The sequence below is a fragment of the Rhinoraja longicauda genome, chromosome 3 (genome assembly GCF_053455715.1).
Source record: "Rhinoraja longicauda isolate Sanriku21f chromosome 3, sRhiLon1.1, whole genome shotgun sequence".
NCBI classification, from domain to species: Eukaryota; Metazoa; Chordata; class Chondrichthyes; order Rajiformes; family Arhynchobatidae; genus Rhinoraja; species Rhinoraja longicauda.
The window spans coordinates 11,169,633-11,191,584 of record NC_135955.1 but is presented as its reverse complement, the minus strand read 5'-3'; the positions used below and the strand labels follow the sequence as shown (position 1 = coordinate 11,191,584).

Sequence of the window (21,952 nt, the reverse complement as noted above, 5' to 3'; positions counted from 1 at the left end):
TGAGGTGAAATTTATTTCGCCAGAGGGTAGTGAATCTGTGGAGTTCATTGCCAGACACGGTTGTGGAGGCCAAGTCTTTGGGTGGAGATTGATAGCTTCTTGATTCATAAGTGCATCAAAGGTTACGGGGAGAAGGCAGGAGAATGGCATTGAGTGGGAAAAATAGATCAACCATGATCGAATGGAGGAGCAGAGTCAAAAGGCTGAATGGCCCTATCTGCTCCTATGTCTTATGGTCTCATAACTGTTCGTCCATGCCATTAGAGACTTCTGATAGATATTCCCCCCAAAGTTGGCGGTGAAATTATTAGCTGCAATGCAAGTGTCCCTCCATTGATCATTAAGAACATTATGGTACGTCGGTCATCAGAGAGGCAGCCCAGAAGAATCATGAAGGGTTTGACAACAGTTCCACATTTCCAAAAGAGAGCAATTTAATCAACTCAGACAGATTTGGTGAAGATGTTCATGACCAATAGTGCGTCAATCACCATGAAATCTCTTATGGGACTTGTGTAGGTACTGTTCCATTGTCTGAAGAAGGATCTCGACCCGAAACGTCACCCATTCCTTCTCTCCCGAGATGCTGCCTGACCTGCTGAGTTACTCCAGCATTTTGTGAATAAATCGATTTGTACCAGCATCTGTAGTTATTTTCTTATACTGTTCCATTGTGATATGCTTGAAATTCTCTCTCTCTGAATCTCTGGAATACTCTATCCCAGAAGCGTTTGGAGGCTAGACAACTGGGGTATTTAAAACGCAGATAGATATGTTTTGAAAGAGAGGGGAATTCCAGGGCATGGGGAGTTGGCACAGGAAAGGTCTAAGATAGATTGAGCCAGAGTCAGTGATGTGCACCATGGAAACAGGACCTTCAACCAAACTTATTGTTCATACCCGGATAAAAAACTCTGTGCATTCACCACACAGATTGGCCACATTGAATGACTGGAGAGGTTCGAGTGGCTCAGAGGCTTCCTGCACATCTGATTGTCTTGTTCTCTTGTAATCCAGGTCAGTCTCTCCTCCAATCCTGACCCAAGCCGGACAATTCTCACGGAGCAATGTTTTCCCACCAAAGTGCTGGAGTAACCCAACGGGTCAGGCAGTATTTCCGGAGAACATGGATAGGAGACATTTCAGGTCGGGACCCTTCTTCAGACTGATTGGATGATATGGGATAATGTTTTGTTTATTTTAGTTTAGACGCACAGCGCGGAAACAGGCCCTTCGGCCCACCGAGTCCGCATCGACCAGCGATCCCCGCACATTAACAACATCCAACACACACTAGGGACAATTTTACATTTATAACAAGCTAAGTGACCTCCAAACCTGTACGTCTCTGGAGTGTGGGAGGAAACCGAAGATCTTGGAGGAAACCCATGTAGGTCACGGGGAGAACGTACAAACCGTACAGACAGCGCCCGTAGTCAGGATTGAACCTGGGTCTCTGGTGCTATGAGGCAGTAGCTCTACTGCTACGCCACCATGATGATAAGGTTATGTTATGAGCAGCCAGGATTTGGGCCCTAAAGACTGAAGGTGACTGAACAAGGGAAGGGAAAACTATTTTGTGGTCTCTGGCCTTTGTTCAACCACCTGCCAAACATCACCTGTATCCATCTACCATGTGCCAGACTTTGACCTGCCCCCACCTCTTTAGAATTTAGAGTTGAGAGACACAGTGTGGAAGCAGGCCCTTCGGCCCACTGAGTCCGCACCGACCAATGATACACTAGCAATATCCAACACACTCGGCACAATTTACAGAAGCCAATTAACCTACAAACCTGCATTCTTTGGAGTGTTGGAGGAAACTGTTCCACCCGGAAAAACCCACGCTGTCTCGGGGAGAACATGCAAACTCTGTACAGACAACACCCGTCATCAGGATCGAACCTGGGACTCTGGCGCTGTAAGGCAGCAACTCCACCGCTACCATGCGGCCCTCTCTTCAGCATTTTCCCTCGCACTACTACAATGTCTCGAGAAGTGTCCCAACCCGAACATCACCTGTCCATGTTCTCCAGAGATGCTGCTTGACCCAGAGTTCATCCAGCATCTTTTTTATGCAAACCAGCATCCTCAGTTACTTGTCTCTGTTTCTAATGTTTCCCCAATGTTAACCTTCGTTGTGCTGTAATAGTATTTCCCCTAGATAAGTTAGTTCGAGCAAAATGCAACGTGAAAAGTATTACCTTGCTTATTTTGCTTTATTGATAAACAAATTGCGATTCACAAGTGCTGATATAAAAATTTATTTTTTTATGAAAATATAAAATTTCATATCTTACACTACAAAAACATGTACACAAACAAATACACAGGCGGTGTCAGGATACAGCCGTTAAAATAAATAAAGCGCGCTAAGGTTGTTAAAGTTTCATTTAGTCGTAAACAACGGAAAGCAATATGTCAACTCTAATAGCATTGATGTGTTTGCTTGTTACCCGGTAACTGAAAGGTTCAGATGCTGTTGACTGGCTCCACTGTAAGATGCATTCCTCCACATTCAACCTTGAAATAATAACCCATGTTCCTTTCAAAATGCCCGGACTAACCCCTCGCAACTCTGCCCCAAACTTAACGCACGCTTCAAAACGATCATGTTAGTGTGGAAATCCTTTGACACTCTCGCACTGATTCGCCAATCATCGTTCTTTTCATTGGAATATTATTCCCACGCCCGACCCACAATCTGCCTTCACCTCCAAAAATACACATCGCTGGGAATACATCTCACTTTCACACCGTCCCTACTCTGAGAACGTGGAACAGTACAGCTCAGGAACAAGCCATTCGGCCCACACTCTCCATGCTAACCCTAGCGCCAAGGCCAACTCTTATCTGCCTGTACATAACCTATATCACTCCATTCCCTGCATATTCACCTGCCTATCCGAATGTCTCGTAAATGCCATTATCGCATCCGCCTACACTGCCACCCCTGACAGCGCATTACAGGCACCCATCACCCTCTGTGTAAAAAAATACGCCCCACACATGTCCTTTAAACTTTGTCCCTCTCACCTTAATGCTATGCCCTCTTGTATATTCCTTGAGTCTGATGATTTCTGCCAAATTGCCACTGGTCCACCAAGGAACAGTTTGGACTATCTTAAAATGAATGGCATGGTGCCAATGAAGATGGGTTGTGCCAGCCTTCTCCAGAAGGGGACCTCACCAGAAAGATGAACCGTTTGCAGTTCACTGGCAGTATATGGACAGAGCCTTGGATGATAACTTCCTCTTTGACTTGCATGGGCAGGCAGTGCTCCCGATCTCTGTCAAGAGGCATCTTTGTCCGCCTGACCCTTGCATATGGGGTGCCCACCTTCCAAGCCCATGCCCGTCTCCGAGTACCAGTCTCCGATCCCATGGGACATATGAGCTTAGCTGTTGATGCGGACTTCAAGTCAACATGAAGGATCCAACAAAAGTTTCGCATCTCATCCTGAAACCAATGGAAGACACGGCTGGACTGAAAGCATGTGGATACCTTACAAATCGCTGACTTAAACTCTGATTTGCCTACAGGGAGAAGGTACACGTGGTCAGGATCAAACCCGACTCTCTGGCAATGTGAGGCAGCTACTCTACCGCTTCGCCATCGTGCTGCCCATCATGGATGAGGTCCAAGTAAAATTGCTAAAGTCATAATTTTAATTGGATGGCAATTGTCTTAAATTGGATCAACTTAATGAGCGATTACAGTGAGAGTCGGCCTGCTACCAGCTTTACAAGTGGCAACATGTCTGTCTGTGTCAGATGAAAGGCCACATTTAAAGTAGCACTTCAAGGCCTTTAACTTACACAAGAGTAGGAATATCATGACAGCTCTTCATTCGCCATAATCATTCTGACAAACTTCAGTGGCAATAAATCTCTCAGAGGCTGTGCAAGGACAAGCTTTTAGTTTTTTGTTGGAGTCATAGTCATACAGTTTGGAGACTGACTATTCGGCCTAACTTGACCATGCTGACCAAGATGTCTGATCTACGCAGGTGCCACTTGCCTGTATTTCGCCCACATCCCTCTAAATCTGTAGACCGCGACTGTAATCATGCATTGTCTTTCCGCTGACTGCTCAGCACGCAACCAAAGCTTTTCACGTGACAATAAACTAAACTAAACTCAGTCTGAAGAAGGGTCTCGACCCGAAACGTCACCCATTCCTTCTCTCCAGAGATGCTGCCTGTCCCACTGAGTTACTCCAGCTTTTTGTGTCTATTCGTATCCATGTATCTGCCCAAAATTGTAGAACATGGAGGTGCATAACAATACCTTGTGTGACTGTCAGAGTCCCCACCATCGAGCCCTCTTGAGAGTTGCATCACCATCAGGCATTGGACATAGTGTCAACCTAGATGCATCCAAACCCACAGCTCAGTGCCTATATTAAATGGGACTTCAAATAGCTCAGAATACCTTCACTGGTGGAAAGGTTGGAGTACTGGCACACACCAGCAGTCGGCTGTTGGAAAGATAAAAGCAATCTGAACTGTAGTGATTGAAAACGTGAACCGATGCATTCCTTTGACAAATCTCAAAGACGTATTTCTAGGACAAATACGGACAGTCGGAAGTGTTAAAATGTTCTTCGAACCGGTGTTGATGCATTTTTGACCGTAAATGTCATCGGCAGGTTTGGCAGGAGAAGAGAACTTTTAAAAGCAGGCTTAAAAATAACCGCAATAAATCTTTGCATTGCAAACAGAGGTGAGAAGCAGACTACTTTTCTAGTGCTGGAATTCTTCTTTAAGTTCTTTGAAGTTGAAAATAAATTTATAATAACATTTATTTGCTATCCTTAATTGGATGATTTATCTTGTTTTTAAACACTAAGCCTGGAGTTAACTAATAGCCCTGCTGTCATTGTTCATGAGCCCCTAGGTAGCTGTTTGATTCAGTGGAGATGTATTGAATGAGTTCATCTGTTTTGTCGTTTCAGATTTCTAGACAATTATTTATCCAGTTGTTACAATAAGACTGACTCTCATCTTGAACACTGATGTATAAACAAAGGGACAAGAGCTGCTTATTTAGCCATTTAAGCCAGTCCCTCCAACCAGTGAGATGATGGCTGATCTGGAACCCAAACATCATCCAGCTGCCCTCCATTCTACAGTATTGAACAACCTTGACCAATAAAAGCTGGTGATCTTGGATTTGAAATGATTAATTAAGATATCTTTATCTTCGTTTTATAGGAGAAAGCCTACATAACGTCCTGCTTTGGAAGTCAAGAGATGCCTCCTAACCTCTCTTCTAAGTGCTCTGGTGTCAAGGTATGCCTCTTTGTCCCAAGGTTTTGAGATACAGCGCGGAAACAGGCCCTTGGGCTCACCGAGTCCGCACCGACCAGCGATCCCCGCACATTAACACAAGCCTACTACACACACTAGGGACAATTTACACTAATACCAAGTATACAAACTCAAGCCAATTAACCTACAAACCTGTACATCTTTGGAGTGTGGGAGGAGAAAATCCACGCAGGTCAAGGGTAGATCAGCACTGAATGCACTGCTTGGCATGAGGCCATTGCACTTTTATGCAGCAAACAAAATGAATGCTGCAGAATATTACAACCTAGAGTCATAGAGTCATGCAGTGATACAGTGTGGAAACAGGCTCTTTGGCCCAACTTGCCCACACTGGCCAACGTGTCCCAGCCACACTAGTCTCACCTGCCCGTGTTTGGTCCATATCCCTCCAAACCTGTCCTATCCATGTACCTGTCTGTCTCGTAAATGTTAGGATAGTCCCTTCCTCAACTACCTCCTCTAGCAGCTCGTTCCATACACCCACCACCCTCTGTGTGAAAAAGTTACCCCTCCGATACCTATTAAATCTTTCTCCCTTCACCTTGAACCTACGACCTCTGGTCCTCGATTCCCCTACTCTGGGCAAGTGACTCTGTGCATCTACCTGATCTATTCCTCTCATGATTTTATGCATCTCTATAAGATCACCCCTCATCCACCTGTGCTCCAAGGAATAGAGTCCCAGCCTACTCAACCTCTCGCTATAGCTCAGACCCTCTAGTCCTGGCAACATCCTTGTAAAATCTTCTCTGTACTCTTTCCAGCTTGACAACATCTTTCCTATAACAAAACTTGTCTATTTCAGTGTGGGTGACAGCCTCAGTAGGATTTAACACAGTAGATTTTACTGCCAAACTAACACCCTGGGACTGAAAACTAACAATTGCATATTTATTTCTCGTTAGATTTTTTTTTCAAAAGGTCATTATTATGTATTTTCTCTTTATGAACTGAGTCTTCTATTCATTTTTATTTCTCATTCTGTGCTTGAATTGACTTTGAAAGCACTCAGCCAAACACTTTAATATACTACGTTCTATAAGTTAATAATACATTTCCTTTCCAGTCTTTGATTGTTAATATCTCAGTCCTGATCAAACTGATTTGATCTGAGTTTCTTATCCCGTTTCAGGCAGGTGCCATGTGTTTCACTCATGTGATGGTAATAACCTAATATCAATACCACCGTGCCATCCTGCAACCGGGATCCAAGGGCAAATCCAACTGATGAGGCACCGAGAAACGTAGACTGGGCGATCATTTGGTTTAACACCTTCGCTCAGTCCGCCTGAACCTACCTGATCTCCCGGTTGCCAAACACTTTAATTCTCCCCTCCCATTCCTACACCGACCTTTCCGACCTAGGCCTCCTCCATTGTCAGAGTGAGGCCCAGTGCAAATTGGAGGAACCGCATCTCATATTTCGCTTGGGCAGCTTACAACCTGTGGTATGAATATTGATTCCTCTAACTTCAAGTGACCCCGGCATCCCCTCTCTCTCCATCCCTCCCCTACCCAAGTCACACCAGCTTTTTGTTCTCACCTAGCAAACAGCCAGCAACGACCTCCTCCCTTAATAATTGTTACTCTTTTGGATAGCTTTCATTCATTTGTTCTATATCTCTCTCCATCATCATCTATACCTCTCTTTTCCCTTTCCCGTGACTTTCAGTCTGAAGAAGGGTCTCGACCCGAAACGCCACCCATTCCTTCTGACCAGAGATGCTGCCTGTCCCGCAGTTACTCCAGCATTTTGTGTCTATCTTGATAAGAGGCACATTTGCTTTAGTGCTATGGTTAGTGAGGGCTCTCTATCTTTGAACGGTGCAGTCAGTCGTCAGTCCAAAGGAAACAGCACTCTAGGATTGAATCTCTCAGCCTCACGCCGAGCGGTACCGAAGCATTGTCCACAGGTCAAAATTTTAAGTGTCGCCCATCTTGATAAAATTATACAGTTAATTTTGTTACACGGAGAAAAGACTGTACCCTGCAGTAGCAAACTGTACAGTATATACAGATGAAAATTCAGATGTAGCAGGAGAAAAGTAAATATGCTTTCAAATAACATTTCATTATGCGCTAACATTTTTAATCAATAAATACATACTGATCAAGACTGAGTCAAGCAAAGAGCTTATATACTACGTTCTATAAGTTAATAAATATAGCATATTATAACTGCACTTATAATTTACAAAAACAACTTACTACAAAGTAGTCAACTTAATGATATTGCTCTTCAATACACGACTGTTGGTCATTAAGACTCAAGACAGGAAACCTACGTGAACTAATGTGGATCTGCTGTTATTTTTCATTCGATTGAAATTGACCAGGAAGTCAGATGCTCTCCGTACAGAATGATTAGAGTCTTGAACTGCAGAAAAACCTGTTAAAAATCTCGTCGCCACCTAAAAGCGGAACAACTGTGCCAAGGTATTCAGTGACGCTTGACGTGGAAGTATGTGGATGAACTGTGACCCTTACGGGATTAGTCTTAAATACGTCATTTTCCAGTGACGATGATTTCAAGGTTTAGCAAATTGGTGAATTCGAACACAGAAACAGTAAGGTGAGCATTAATTGCATTCTCTAGTTCAAGGGGATTCACCCCCCCCATCCCACCACCCCACCCTCCCCCTCCCCTCCCCTCACCACTCCCCGGCTGACCCTCTTTGCACGCAAGAATAAACACAGGGAAAATAAAAGTGCAGAATGACCCCTCCCAGCTCAGGCAGTTAGAAGGTCACACAGGCATCATGCCGTTCATGAACTGAACTCGCAGCTGCTGAATGCTGTTCATTATCTTCTTTTGGTGGCCAGCAAGACTCACACCGATTCTCTTCAAATCTCTGCAGGAACAGAACGCACCAATGTTTCAAGTGAAATGCAAAAAGAGTTCAAACTTTCTACTGTCACCGCCTAAGAATAGATACCAAAGGGAAGGATGGAGGCATAAGGTCATAAGGTCTTAAGTGATAGGAGCAGACTTAGGCCACTCAGCCCATCAAGTCTACTCCGCCATTCAATCATGGCAGATCTATCTCTCCCTCCTAATTCCATTCTCCAGCCTTCTCCCCATAACCCCTGACACCCGTATGAATCAAGAATCTACCTTCACTGCCTTAAAAATATCCGCTGGTATCTAAAAGCATTGAGCAGTTATCATCGGAAGGATTGATCCCCGAATGCCACTCTGCCTGTTGACTAACCACCTGACAATCTTTGGTAAATAAATCCTCCTTCAGTTGACAACGGCCAGCCAGCCAGCTTGCATTTCATCAATTGCAAGTCTTGTTGTCAAGTTTTCTCAGAACATTTCCCAAATGTGTAACAGCACGGGTGGAATGTTCTCCTTTTTTCGCAGAACAATTTCCGGGGTCGAAATGTCGAACGTAGAGGGCATAGCTATACGATGAGAGGGAGAGCATTTAATGGAGATGTGCCGGGCAAGATGTGCCGGACAGAGAGTGCTGGAGGCCTGTGAATGCATTGCCAAGGGGTGGTGGCGGAGGCAGGTAGGAGAATGGCTTAAGAGCTTTTAGATAGGCACATAGGAGCGCAGGGAATAGAGGGATGTGGATTGTGTACTGGCAGGTGCGATCAGTTCAACTTGGCAGCAAGTTCGGCACAAAGAGCACATTCCTGTGCAGTGCTGTTCTCCGGTCTATGCTGATTGTCAACACTACTAAAGAGACTTCTCGTATAACTTCAACAAAGGTGTCCTGAGGCGATGTAATGGTGGCAATTGTGGGCAGTGGTTAATGAGGTGGGGTTTATGATTGTGTTTAGCACCATTCCCACCCCACAACCCAACTTTAATTGGAGTTTGCATGAGACCAGGGAGGTCGAGTGGTTTCAGTCCACAATAGGGTTGGAAGGAGATCCAGCTCGGAGCGGGAATGTACGGGCTTGCCTCCCTGACTCCGTCCTCACTTTTATTGCTACTATCAGCAGGGGAAGTCGAGGAAAGTGGAGTAATGTGTAGAAAGGAACTGCAAATGCTGGTTTATTCCAAAGATAGACACAAAGTGCTGGAGTAACACAACGGATCAGGTCGCATCTCATAGAGTAATTAAGTGTGAGTACTGTGTGCAGTTTTGGTCTCCAAATTTGAGGAAGGATATTCTTGCTATTGAGGGCGTGCAGCGTAGGTTTACTAGGTTAATTCCCGGAATGGCGGGACTGTCATATGTTGAAAGATTGGAGCGACTAGGCTTGTATACACTGGAATTTAGAAGGATGAAAGGAGATCTTATCGAAACGTATAAGATTATTAAGGGGTTGGACACGTTAGAGGCAGGAAACATGTTCCCAACGTTGGGGAAGTCCAGAACAAGGGGCCACAGTTTAAGAATAAGGGGTAGGCCATTTAGAACTGAGATGAGGAATATCTTTTTCAGTCAGAGAGTTGTGAATCTGTGGAATTCTCTGCCTCAGAAGGCAGTGGAGGCCAATTCTCTGAATGCATTCAAGAGAGAGCTAGATAGAGCTCTTAAGGATAGCGGAGTCAGGGGGTATGGGGAGAAGGCAGGAAAGGGGTACTGATTGTGAATGATCAGCCATGATCACATTGAATGGCGGTGCTGGCTCGAAGGGCCAAATGGCCTCCTCCTGCACCTATTGTCTATTGTCCTTCGGCCCAACTTGCCCACGCCAGCCAACTTGTCCCAGCTACACTACTCCCACTTGCCTGCGTTTGGTCCATATCCTTCCAAACCTGTCCTATCCATCTCTGGAGAAAAGTGGAAGGGCGATGTTTTGGGTTGGGACCTTTCTTCAGTGAAAGCAATGAGAGTGAAAGTGAAGTCATGTTGTGTCTTCATAGGAGTTTTAAAGTTTAATCTGTCTCCCTCTTGGAAACCAGCTAAATTGGTGCAAATGTTATCAATATAATGCATGGATTTTGAAGACGGCTGTGGAGTGATGTTGGTCACCTCTGACTCCAAATATAATCAAGGATTCCACCCTTCCTGCCATCAGACATCAATTCCTAGGCATCATTGGCACCCAATAGCAGTGGTTTTAGCAGGCCAGATAACAATTGCACAGAAGAATTCTCAAGACAACAAACCAGGAGGTAAAAAGCACAATTTATAACTATTTTTTGAAAAACATTTTACAGAACGTAATATTAAGACATATACAGCATTTAGAAGTTGAAACATAAACATTTTTTTAAAAAATCATCATTTTTGAAAAGGCATAGAACTTTAAATTGGTTAAGGGATGCAATGGCAATTTACACATAAACTCTAGGATCAATGGGGTTGTTAAATGACAGTGGCTCGGTATGGTTTTAAATACCCAATTACATTTTGTATCTATGCTTAATATCTCCATGGTTATTTTACAGTGAGGATAATTAGAAAAGAGGGTAGACATTTGTATGCACACTCTATACAATCTATACAGTAAGATTTGGGCAACATATTCTGCTCCTGAAAATCATAGTCATGGAATAATAGTGTGGAAACAGGCCCTTCGGCCCAAACCGGCAAACATGTCCCAGCTATACTAGTCCCACCTGCCCGCGTTTGGTCCATATCCCTCCAAACCTGCCCTATCCATGTGTACCTGTCTAACCGTTTCTTAAACGTTGGGATAGTCCCTGCCTCAGCTACCTCCTCTGGCAGTTTGTTCCGTACACCCACCACTCTGTGTGTGAAAAAGTGCATCTCAAAGTCCCACATTTAATATTGTTTCAGTCAAGCTGAATTTCAGAAGCAGATTAATGTGCACATATGTTGTTGCTAAGGGTATATAGTGCATACAATCCAAGGTGCATTTCTACCCATTACATTCTCTAATTCCATTGATTTCTCACATTACACTGGAGAAAGTGTACCACGTGGAACCGTGTGGGTTAACGTTAACGTTGCATTTCTGCATTTCTACTCCAGAAGCTGCTGCAATATTTCCTGGATTATTAATGGTGAGCACCCATAGCCACACTCAAAGCCACATCATAAATTCTGGTCCAAGGACCCGCCAGTCAAAAAACCAATGAGTGGGCAAAATGGGTCCAATATACACCAATATATACCAATTCCCATAAATCTCCAGGTAGTGCATCTCAAAGAGCTGTGGACAAACATCAAACTTTTTTTTACATAGTTCTCAGGACACGGTTACATATTCCCAACATGCGTGCCGAGAATTCTATAAACTAACTGGTACCTTGCGGGCAAAGTGGAGTAATGCCAGCAGGGCCAGATAACAATGAGAACACTCAGTGGACAGCTCAGATGTCTTTACTGGCCTGAGCCCGTGAACTACTGGGGCGGCACAGTGGCGCAGGAGTAGAGGTGCTGCCTCACAGCTCCAGAGACCCAGGTTCAATCCTGACCTCGGGCACTGTTTGGGGGTGTGGAGTTCTCCGTGTGACCGCGTGGGTTTCCTCCCACATTCCCAAGACGTGCAGGTTTGCAGGTTAATTGGCTTCTGTAAATTGTCTCTAGTGCGCAGGACAGAACAAGTGTACGGGTGATCGCTGGTCGAAGCAGTCTCATTGGGCCAAAGGGCGTGATTTCATGCTGTAACTCTAAACTAAACTAAGCTAAACTAATCTAAACTACTGCTCCAGTACCTGTTGCTGTATACCTGGATAAATGTCTTACAGGATTTGCAAAGGATTCTGCAGCCCAGAAATACTCACTGATGTTTTTTTTTACCCAGCCCCCTGTGAAACTGCCTGATCTTGCCACTGAACGTGAAAGAGATTGTGACTTGGGTATTAAACGGCTCGTGCTCTACATTGACCACAAAGCAGAGGCCGGTAGAACGCATTCCCAATCCGCAAAATCCTCCAGGTATATTGGTACATTCTGCGGACAACAAATGCTGGAGTAACACAGTGGGTCAGGCGGCATCCCTGGAGAATATGGATAGGTTGCATTTCGAGTCGGAATCCTTCTTCAGAATCCAAAATACTGGAGTAACTCAGCGGGTCAGGAAGCATCACCGGAGAACATGGATAGGCAACATTTTGCACCAGGGCACTTCTTCAGATGGTCCCGCTGTGTTACTCCATCACTTTGTATCCTTTTTGTGTAAACCAGCATCTGCAGTTCCTTTTTTTTTTTACTGTCCGCACTGTTTGTGTTTTGACAGGGCCACAGCGCTGTAGTTTGAATAATCGTGCCAAGGTTATCTGTGAAGGTCTGTACAGTGAAGTACTAAAGTGCTAAAACACAAGTGCATATTCCCCAAACATTACACTGTTGATTTGCCTGATGGACACGTATGTTTGAGATGGTCATGTGGATGTTAGAATGAGTGCCTCTTGCCCCCTTTATAATGTTGATGATCAAATAAACTCGAATGGACAAAGCGTATGAAATGGGAAAATGGACGTTCCTTCATCTACTCCTTGAATTCTAATGAAAAGTTACAGATCAGACACATCATCGCCATATCTCCTTCCCCATAGATGTTGCCTCACCTGGAGTAGTTTCTGTTTTTATTCCTCTAACAGCAAATCGTTGTTGTTAAAATAGCAGCCCATTTGGAGACGCTTGGCTCTTGACCCTACGGTATTAAGTAGAGTGGTGGCACAGATTCCGTTTACTAATACGTATGTGGATCGGAGAGGAATGCGGGAGTTGTCTCCTCGTTCAATGGATCGTCCTTTCCTGAAGTGCGTTGCACCTTACTAGCAGTCAGGAAGTAATCTGTGAATACCTCGAGGTGGCAATAGATTCCACCACTCCCATTCATTAGGCATTAAGCAGCAACACTGAATAGGAAATTACTCACTCCAAAGTTATTTTGGTAACCACATCCAACGACGTGTATCCACTCTCATTGAAATTGTCTGCATACTGACCCATCTTAAGTGACTCCAGCCACTCCCCCACGGACCGGTATGCATTGAAACCTGTCGTATTGTGGTCCAGTAGCAAGTTCGACCGTCTGGAACAAAGAAAGAAACTATGTCAGGCTGAAGTCTTTGATATCTCATCTAGGCACCTAATCAAGTAGGAAGGAACGACAGATGTTGGTTTAAACCGGAAAAAGCTACAAAATGCTGGAGTAACTCAGCAGGACAGGTAGCATCTCTGGAGAGAAGGAATGGGTGACGTTTCGGATCGAGATCCTGCTTCAGTCTGTAGAAGGGCCTCGACCTGAAATGTCACCCATTCCTTCTCTCCAGAGATGCTACCTGTCCCGCTGAGTTACTTCAGTATTTTGAACCTAATCAATTAGGTTTAGGTTTAGGTCTTATTATTGTCAGATGTATCTTGATGTAGTGAAAAGCTTTGTTTTGCATGCTACCCAAACAGATCATAAATCTTGATCAGTACGGGTGTCAGATGTTATGGGGCGAAGGCAGGAGAATGGGGTTGAGAGGGAAAGATAGATCAGCCATGATTGAATGGCGGGGTAGACTTGATGGGCTAAATGGTCTAATTCTGCTCCTAGATCCTATGAACATATACCATATATAAATCCAATCAAGTCAAATTCAAATGCAATAGATTGAGCAAAGGGGAAGATTCAGAGTGCAGAATATAGTTCTCTGCATTGTAGTGCAACAGTTCCATAGACAAAGTCCAATGTACCCAGTGGGGTAGAGGTGAATCAAACAGTACCCCAGCTTCTGGTTCTCATCCTCGTTTATGGATATTTACACATACTTGGATATTTACACAAACTGTAAAGATTTGAAGTACTTCCTCAGAAAACTACATCATTTTATTCAAGTATAGAATTATTCAAGCAAAGAACTGCAGATGCTGGTTAATACACAAAATGGACACTAAGGACAAAGTCTGAAGAATGTTGATTGCTATTTAAGTATCTGTCATCATTTCTTTTAAAGTGAGGTATGACTTTCTTGTGGTAAAAAAAGACACAAAGTGCTGGAGCAACTCAGCAGGTCAGGCAGCATCTCCGGAGAACATAGTTAGATGATGTTTCTGGTTGAGACCCTTCTTCGGTGATAAGAGTTCAGGAGAAGCTGGTAAAGCAGAGAGCTGTGGTGACCTGGATCTCTCTCGCCTACAGAGGACAAGGGCAAAGGCAGCATCAGTCAGCGCCTGGAGAAAGAGCCAGACCAGTCCTGGACAGTTGTGTCAGACCAGTCCTGGATATTTGGGTCACACCCTGGAAAACGGTTTCGACCCGAAATGTCACCTATTCCTTTTCTCCAGAGATGTTGCCAGACCCACTGAGTTACTCCAGCACTTTGTGGATTCTGAAGAAGGATCCCAACCCAAAATGTAACAGATTCGCCACCCTCTGGTTAAAGGAATTGCTCCTCAGCTCAGCTGTGGTGCAGATCAAAGGCCCCATCTATAATGCTGCATCCTCAAACACTGACAGTCACAGTCTGTGTAGCACAGTGGTGTAGCTAGTCGACCCGCTGCCTCACATGCCAGAGACCCAGGTTCGATCCTGATCTCGGGTGCTGTCTATGTGGAGTTTACACGTTCTCCCCGTGACCATGTGGGATTTCTCCAAGTGCTCCGGTCTCCTCCCACATCCCAAAGACATGTGGGTTTGATGGTTAACTGGTCTCTGTAAATTGCCCCCTAATGTGTAGGGAAAGTGGGATAACATAGAACTGGTGTGAATGGGTGATCAGTGGTCAGTGTGAACTTGATGGGTCGAAGGGCCTGTTTCCACGCTGTATCACCATAAAAACGAATCCCGACCCGAAACGTCATCTGTCTATTCCCTCCACAGATGCTGCCTAAGTTCTTAGTTCCTCCAGAATTTTGTGTTTTGCTTGAGATTCAAGCATTTGTTGTTCCTTCACATCCACAGAAGTAAGTGACACATCTTCGCCTTCGCCCGCCCCGGATCGCGGGGCTTGGGTCGGCCCGCCGCGGGCCTTTCACCGTCCGGCGCACCCTGGAACGTGGCAACTTCAACAGCCTGACCGCGGGAGAAGACGGCAGGGGAAGAGAAAAGACATTCTGGCCTTCCATCACAGTGAGGAGATGACTGGAGGAGACTCACTGTGATGGATGTTTCTTTTTTTTGTTTTGTGTTGGTTTGTGGTTGTGTGTGTTATTGGTTATTTTATTGCTCTTACTGTTGGACTGTGGGTGACGAAATCTCGTCCAAAAGACTTGTTTTTTTTGGATGACAATAAAGGTAATTCTGATTCTGATTCTGATTCTGAAGAAGGGTCTCGACCCGAAACGTCACCCATTCCTTCTCTCCTGAGATGCTGCCTGACCTGCTGAGTTACTCCAGCAATTTTGTGAATAAATACCTTCAGGCAGACTTCATACTGGACTCACTGGCCCTGACTTAAGCAGTGGTGTGGCAACCTATGGAACTGTTGCACTACAATGCAGAGAACTATATTCTGCACTCTGTATCTTCCCCTTTGCTCTATCTATTGTATTTGAATTTGACTTGATTGTATTTATGTATGGTGTAAGTTCATAGGTTCTAGGAGCAGAATTAGGCCATTCGGTCAATCAAGTCTACTGTAGTCTGAAGAAGGATTCCGACCCGAAACGTCACCCATCCATGTTCTCGATTGAAATGCTTTTGTAAAGATTTTAGAAATTAAATATGGCAGCACAGCGCCAGAGACCCAGGTTCGATCCTGCCTATGGGTGCTGTCTCTAGATTGTTTACAAGTTCTCCCTGCGACCCGCGTGCGGAATTTCTCCGGGTGCTCCGGTTTCCTCCCACAAGGCAAAGACTTCCAGGTTTGTAGGTTGATTGGCTTCTGTAAATTGTCGGTAGTGTGTAGGATAGTGGTAGTGTATGAGTAATGTATGGTTGGAATGAACTTGTTTGGCCAAAGAGCCTGCTTCCACACCGTGGAACTAAACTAAACTAAAATATTTCAATGAAACTCGCTTTGTGCTCTGTGACAGGCAAAGTTGATTTTTAGCAGCCAGAATGGGTGGCAGGATAATTTGAAAGAAAACTTGGAACATAAATAGGACAAGTTTAGAGAGATCTGGGCCAAGCGCGGGGCAGGTGGGACTAGTGTGGATGGGGCATGTTGGCTGGTGTGGGCAAATTGGGCCAAAGGTCATGTTTCCACACTATCATTCTCTGACTCTATCACCACCTCTGCTGTGGGCAGATGTATCAGCAAGAACATGTTGGTCTTCCCACCAGCTATATGACAATAGACAATAGACAATAGGTGCAGGAGGAGGCCATTCGGCCCTTCGAGCCAGCACCGCCATTCAATGTGATCATGGCTGATCATTCTCAATCAGTACCCCGTTCCTGCCTTCTCCCCATACCTCCTGACTCCGCTATCCTTAAGAGCTCTATCTAGCTCTCTCTTGAATGCATTCAGAGAATTGGCCTCCACTGCCTTCTGAGGCAGATAATTCCACAGATTCACAACTCTCTGACTGAAAAAGTTTTTCCTCATCTCAGTTCTAAATGGCCTACCCCTTATTCTTAAACTGTGGCCCCTTGTTCTGGACTCCCCCAACATTGGGAAGATGTTTCCTGCCTCTAATGTGTCCAACCCCTTAATAATCTTATACGTTTATACGTTTCGATAAGATCTTCTGACGTTGCCTGGCTTCTGCCCTTTAGTTCACAAGCAGCTCAGTTAGTGGGAATACTTTAAGCCGTTTGATATCCAGAATAATCTCTGACGACTCTAATAATCAAGCACCAAGGAGGGACAATTCAATTGTTTCCTTGAAATAGCTCCTGAAAGGAGGCAATGCTCCCTCCATAAATGTTCGTTTCTCCGTACATTTACAGGTATGGCAGCCAACTCCTCATCAAACCCGTAGATAGACACAAAATGCTGGAGGAACTCAGTGGGACAGGCAGCATCTCTGGAGAGAAGGAATGGGTGACGTTTCGGGTCAAGACCCTTTTTCAGACTGAAAGATTGAGTTTAGTTTAGTTTAATGTCACGTGTGCAGCACCCATCAAACACCCCAGGTGTGCAGAATGGTTAATCATGTCAGAAGGTCATTAATCATGAGCTGTCCCCCTTATATCCACCCACCCATCTGCTCTTTTGCCAACGACACCTGAACCAAGTTATAAATGAGACGTGATATACACACCTTGTCGAGGCGTTGACCAGCATCTTCAGGCTGCATGGATTGCGAATCATCTTGTCTAAGATGCTAACTATCTCTTCAAATCTTGGCCTGCTGTTGCGATCCTTCTGCCAAGTGTCAAGCATTAGCTGGTAGAGGGTGGCAGGGCAGTCCATGGGCGTGGGCAGGCGATAGCCTTCGTCCACAGCCTTAATCACCTGCTCCATACAAAACGGACATTTATCAAACGGCAACACAAGGAACCGCACTCTGTTTTGCAAAGACTGGCACAAAGTGCTGGAGTAACTCAGCGGGTCAGGTAGTATCTCTGGAGTCTGAAGAGGGATCCTGACCTAAACCGACACCTATCCATGTTCTCCAGTGATGCTGCCTGACCCGCTGAGTTGCTCCAGTGCTTTGTGTTTTACTTATCAAATGGCAACATGTGCCCCAGATCGCAGATATCCTCTCATTCCGTTATCATTCCGTTCGGCTCCAGTTGGAACTTTGCCACGTCACTTAGAAAAGGAGCTTAGATGGGCGGCACGGTGGCGCAGCGGTAGAGTTGCTGCTTTACAACGTCAGAGACCCCGGTTCGATCCTGACTACTGATACTGTGAGTGTGTACATTCTCCCGTGACCACGTGGGTTTTCCCCAGGTGCTCCGGTTTCCTCCCACACTCCAAAAGACGTACGGGTTTGTAGGTTAATTTGTCTTTGGTAAAAAACAATGCAAATTGTCCCGAGTGTGTAGGATAGAGCTAGTGTACGGGGCGATCGTCCGTCGGTGTGGGCTTGGTGAGCCAAAGAGCCTGTTTCCGCGTTGTATCTCTACACTAAGCAAAAGAAAACTAATAAGGAGATTACATGCGTCTCCAAAGACGTACAGGTATGTAGGTTAATTGGCTGGGTAAATGTAAAAATTGTCCCTAGTGGGTGTAGGATAGTGTTAATGTACGGGGATCGCTGGGCGGCACGGACTTGGTGGGCCGAAAAGGCCTGTTTCCGGCTGTATATATATGATATGATATGATATGCAGATGGTCTAACACCTGACGGTCTAACAGCGTAGGTCATTGATATGTTAAGATATGTTCAGATCTGTCAGAGTGGTCCTGAGCTATCATCCACCTCAATGGAGACTCTCAGACTATCTTTAATCAGACTTTACTGAACTTTCTCTTGCACTAAACGTTATTCCCTTTATCATGTATCTGTACACTGTGGGCGGCTGGATTGTAATCACGTATTGTCTTTCTGCTGACTGGCAGGCATGCAACATGAAGCTTTTCACTGTACCCCGGTACACGTGACACTAAATTAAACTAAACTAAACTAAACTAAACTGAATTGAACTAAACTTTGCTTCTCTATCCGCAGTTGAGGGTCAACTTGAGAGTGTCGAGGATTTTCCATTCATCTTGCTTTATTTAATTCCCACTGGTGGATTTGTTTGCAAATGAAGATGACAGCACGTACAGTATATAGAGTGGTGAAATAAACATAAAAACATAGGAAATAGATCCTCAAGTAGGCCATTCGGCCCTTCGAGCCAGCACTGCCATTCAAAACGATCATGGCTGATCATCCAAAATCAGTACCCCGTTCCTGCTTTCTCCCCATATCCCTTGATTCCGTTAGCCCTAAGAGCTCTATCTATCTCTCTCGAATACATCTTGAAGAGATATGCAGTTCTTGCCTCTAGTAGTCAGGGCATGGAATATAAGAGTAGGGGGATTATGGTACAACTTAATAAAAGAATGGTGAGGCCATTGCAAGAATATAATGTGCCGTTTTGGTCACTGCACTCTAGAAGGGCTATAATTGCATTGGAGAGGGTACAGAGGAGATTCACCAGAAGGTTACCTGGGATAGATTGATTCAGTTGTGAGGAGAAAGTGGAAATGCTAGTTTTGTTTTTCTCAGAGCAGAGGGATAGCTGATAGATGTTCATAAGCAGAATTAGGCCATTTGGCCCCTCAAGTCTAATTCACCATTCAATCATGGCTGATCTATCCATCCCTCTCAATCCCCTTCTCCTGCCTTCTCCCCATTACCCCTAATCATTGAATCTACCAATCTCCACCTTAAAAATGTCAATTGACGGCCTACACAGCCTTCTGTGGCAAAGAATTCCACAGGTTCACCACCCTCTGACTAAAGAAATTCCTCCTCATTTCCTTCCAACAGGATTGTCCTTTAATTCTATGACCTCTAGTCCTAGACTCTCCCACTAATGGTAGCATCCTCTCCACATCCACCCTACCAAGCCTTTCACTATTCGGTACATTTCAATGAGGTCCCCACTCATTCTTCCAAACTCCAGCGAGTGCAGGCCCAGTGCCATCAAAAGTGAGTCATTCTGTGTTAGAAAGTAAAATCTGCTCCATTTATTCTCCTGTTTGATCATAATTGATTGATGAGGACTGACATTCAATGCCTCATGGCTAATTTAACATTAAAAAAAATAATGAGAAATGTCATGATTAAAGGTAGGGAAAGGTATTTAAATTAGCGAACAGTGATTTCCAGTCTACGTGCTTTCCTAGATAGACCCAAAATGCTGGAGTAACTCAGCGGGACAGGCAGCATCTCTGGAGAGAAGGAATGGGCGACTTCTTCAGTCTGAAGAAAGGTCTCGACCCAAAACGTCACCCATTCAATAGACAATAGACAATAGGTGCAGGAGGAGGCCATTCGGCCCTTCGAGCCAGCACCGCCATTCAATGTGATCATGGCTGATCATTCTCAATCAGTACCCCGTTCCTGCCTTCTCCCCATACCCCCTGACTCCGCTATCCTGAAGAGCTCTATCTAGCTCTCTCTTGAATGCATTCAGAGAATTGGCCTCCACTGCCTTCTGAGGCAGAGAATTCCACAGATTCACAGCTCTCTGACTGAAAAGGTTTTTCCTCATCTCAGTTCTTCTCTCCAGAGATGCTGCCTGTCCCACTGAGTTACTCCAGCATTTTGTTCTATCTTCGATTTAAACCAGCACCTGCAGTTCTTTCCTACGCATGCTTTCTTAGATGACTGACTCCATGTTGTATATAGACCATAGAACATGTGGGTTTTCTCCAGGTTCTCTGGTTTCCTCCCACATTCCAAAGATGTGCAGGTTTGTAGATTAATTGTGTTCTGTAAAAATTGCCCCTATTGTATGGGTGATCGTTGGTCGACTGGTGGACTAAAGGGCATGTTTCTGCACTGTATCTCTAAAACTAAATTACCTTCGCTCAGTCCACCTTGGCCGACAAAATCTCTCAGTTGCCAAACACTATAACTCTCCTTCACATTCCCACACCGACCTTTCTGTCCTGGACCTCCTCCACTGTAGGAGTGAAACCAAACGCAAATTGGAGGAACAGCACCTCATATTACACTTGGGCAGCTTACAACCCAGTGGTATGAATGTTGATTTCTCTAATTTCAAGTAACCCCTGCATCCCCTCTCTCTCCGTCCCTCCCCCACCCGAGTGGTCGTACTAGTTTCACTGTCGTCCTGCTGAGTTTCACTGTCTGTATCACTCGTTATCACCTTCTTCACAGCCAGCAATGGGCCATTGTGGGCTCCACCTGTCCTTGGTCATCGTTCGTTGCTGGCTTTGAACTGTCTTTGTGCACATCTTCCATTAATTTGACCTATGTACCTTTTCATATCTCTCGGTTCCCTCGCCCCTGACTCTCTGCCTGAAGAACGGACTCGACCCAAAATGTTGCCCATTCCTTTTTTCCAGAAATGCTGCCTGACCCGCTGAGTTACTCCAGCGTTTTGCGTCTATCTTCGAACTAAACTAAACACGGGTACAAACCCTACACCCCCCACAATGTCTGCGGAAAACTTGATATCAAGACAAAAGGTAGACACAAAATGCTGGAGTAACTCAGCGGGACAGGCAGCATCTCTGGAGGGAAGGAATGGGTGACGTCTCGGGTCGAGACCCTTCTTCAGACTTATCGTCCCGGAACGTCACCCATTCCTTCGCTCCAGAGATGTTGCCTGTCCCGCTGAGTTACTCTAGCTTTTTGTGTCTATCTTAGGTTTAAACCAGCATCTGCAGTTCCTTCCTACACATGATATTAACATAGAAACATAGAAAATAGGTGCAGGAGTAGGCCATTCGGCCCTTCGAGCCTGCACCGCCATTCAATATGATCATGGCTGATCATTCAGCTCAGTAGCCTGTATCTGCCTTCTCTCCATACCCTCTGATCCCTTTAGCCACAAGGGCCACATCTAACTCCCTCTTAAATATAGCCAATGAACTGGCCTCAACTACCTTCTGTGGCAGAGAATTCCACAGAGTCACCACTCTCTGTGTGAAGAAATGTTTTCTCATCTCGGTCCTAAAAGACTTCCCCCTTATCCTTAAGCTGTAACCCCTGGTTCTGGACTTCCCCAACATCGGGAACAATCTTCCCGCATCTAGCCTCACCAACCCCTTAAGAATTTTATATGTTTCTATAAGATCCGCCCTCAGTCTTCTAAATTCCAGCGAGTACAAGCCTAGTCTATCCAGTCTTTCTTCATATGAAAGTCCTGCCATCCCAGGGATCAATCTGGTGAACCTTCTCTGTACTCCCTCTAAGGCTAGAATGTCTTTCCTCAGATTAGGAGACCAAAAC

General features: G+C 45.0%; 1 protein-coding gene across 2 annotated transcripts in view; it reads right to left on the bottom strand.

Moving 5' to 3' along the window:
- Positions 1 to 7,994: 7,994 nt before the first annotated feature.
- Positions 7,995 to 21,952, bottom strand: part of LOC144612030 (ephrin type-A receptor 5-like) — a 317,322-nt gene continuing 303,364 nt past the window's right edge. For both annotated transcript variants that reach the window (XM_078431503.1, XM_078431511.1), the window contains exons 15-17: positions 17,351 to 17,544; positions 13,092 to 13,247; positions 7,995 to 8,185 (exon numbers count right to left, since the gene is read on the bottom strand). In XM_078431503.1, the coding sequence (XP_078287629.1) occupies positions 8,080 to 8,185; positions 13,092 to 13,247; positions 17,351 to 17,544 (456 nt within the window). In that variant the 3' untranslated portion in view covers positions 7,995 to 8,079. The remainder of the gene's footprint in view (positions 8,186 to 13,091; positions 13,248 to 17,350; positions 17,545 to 21,952) is intronic.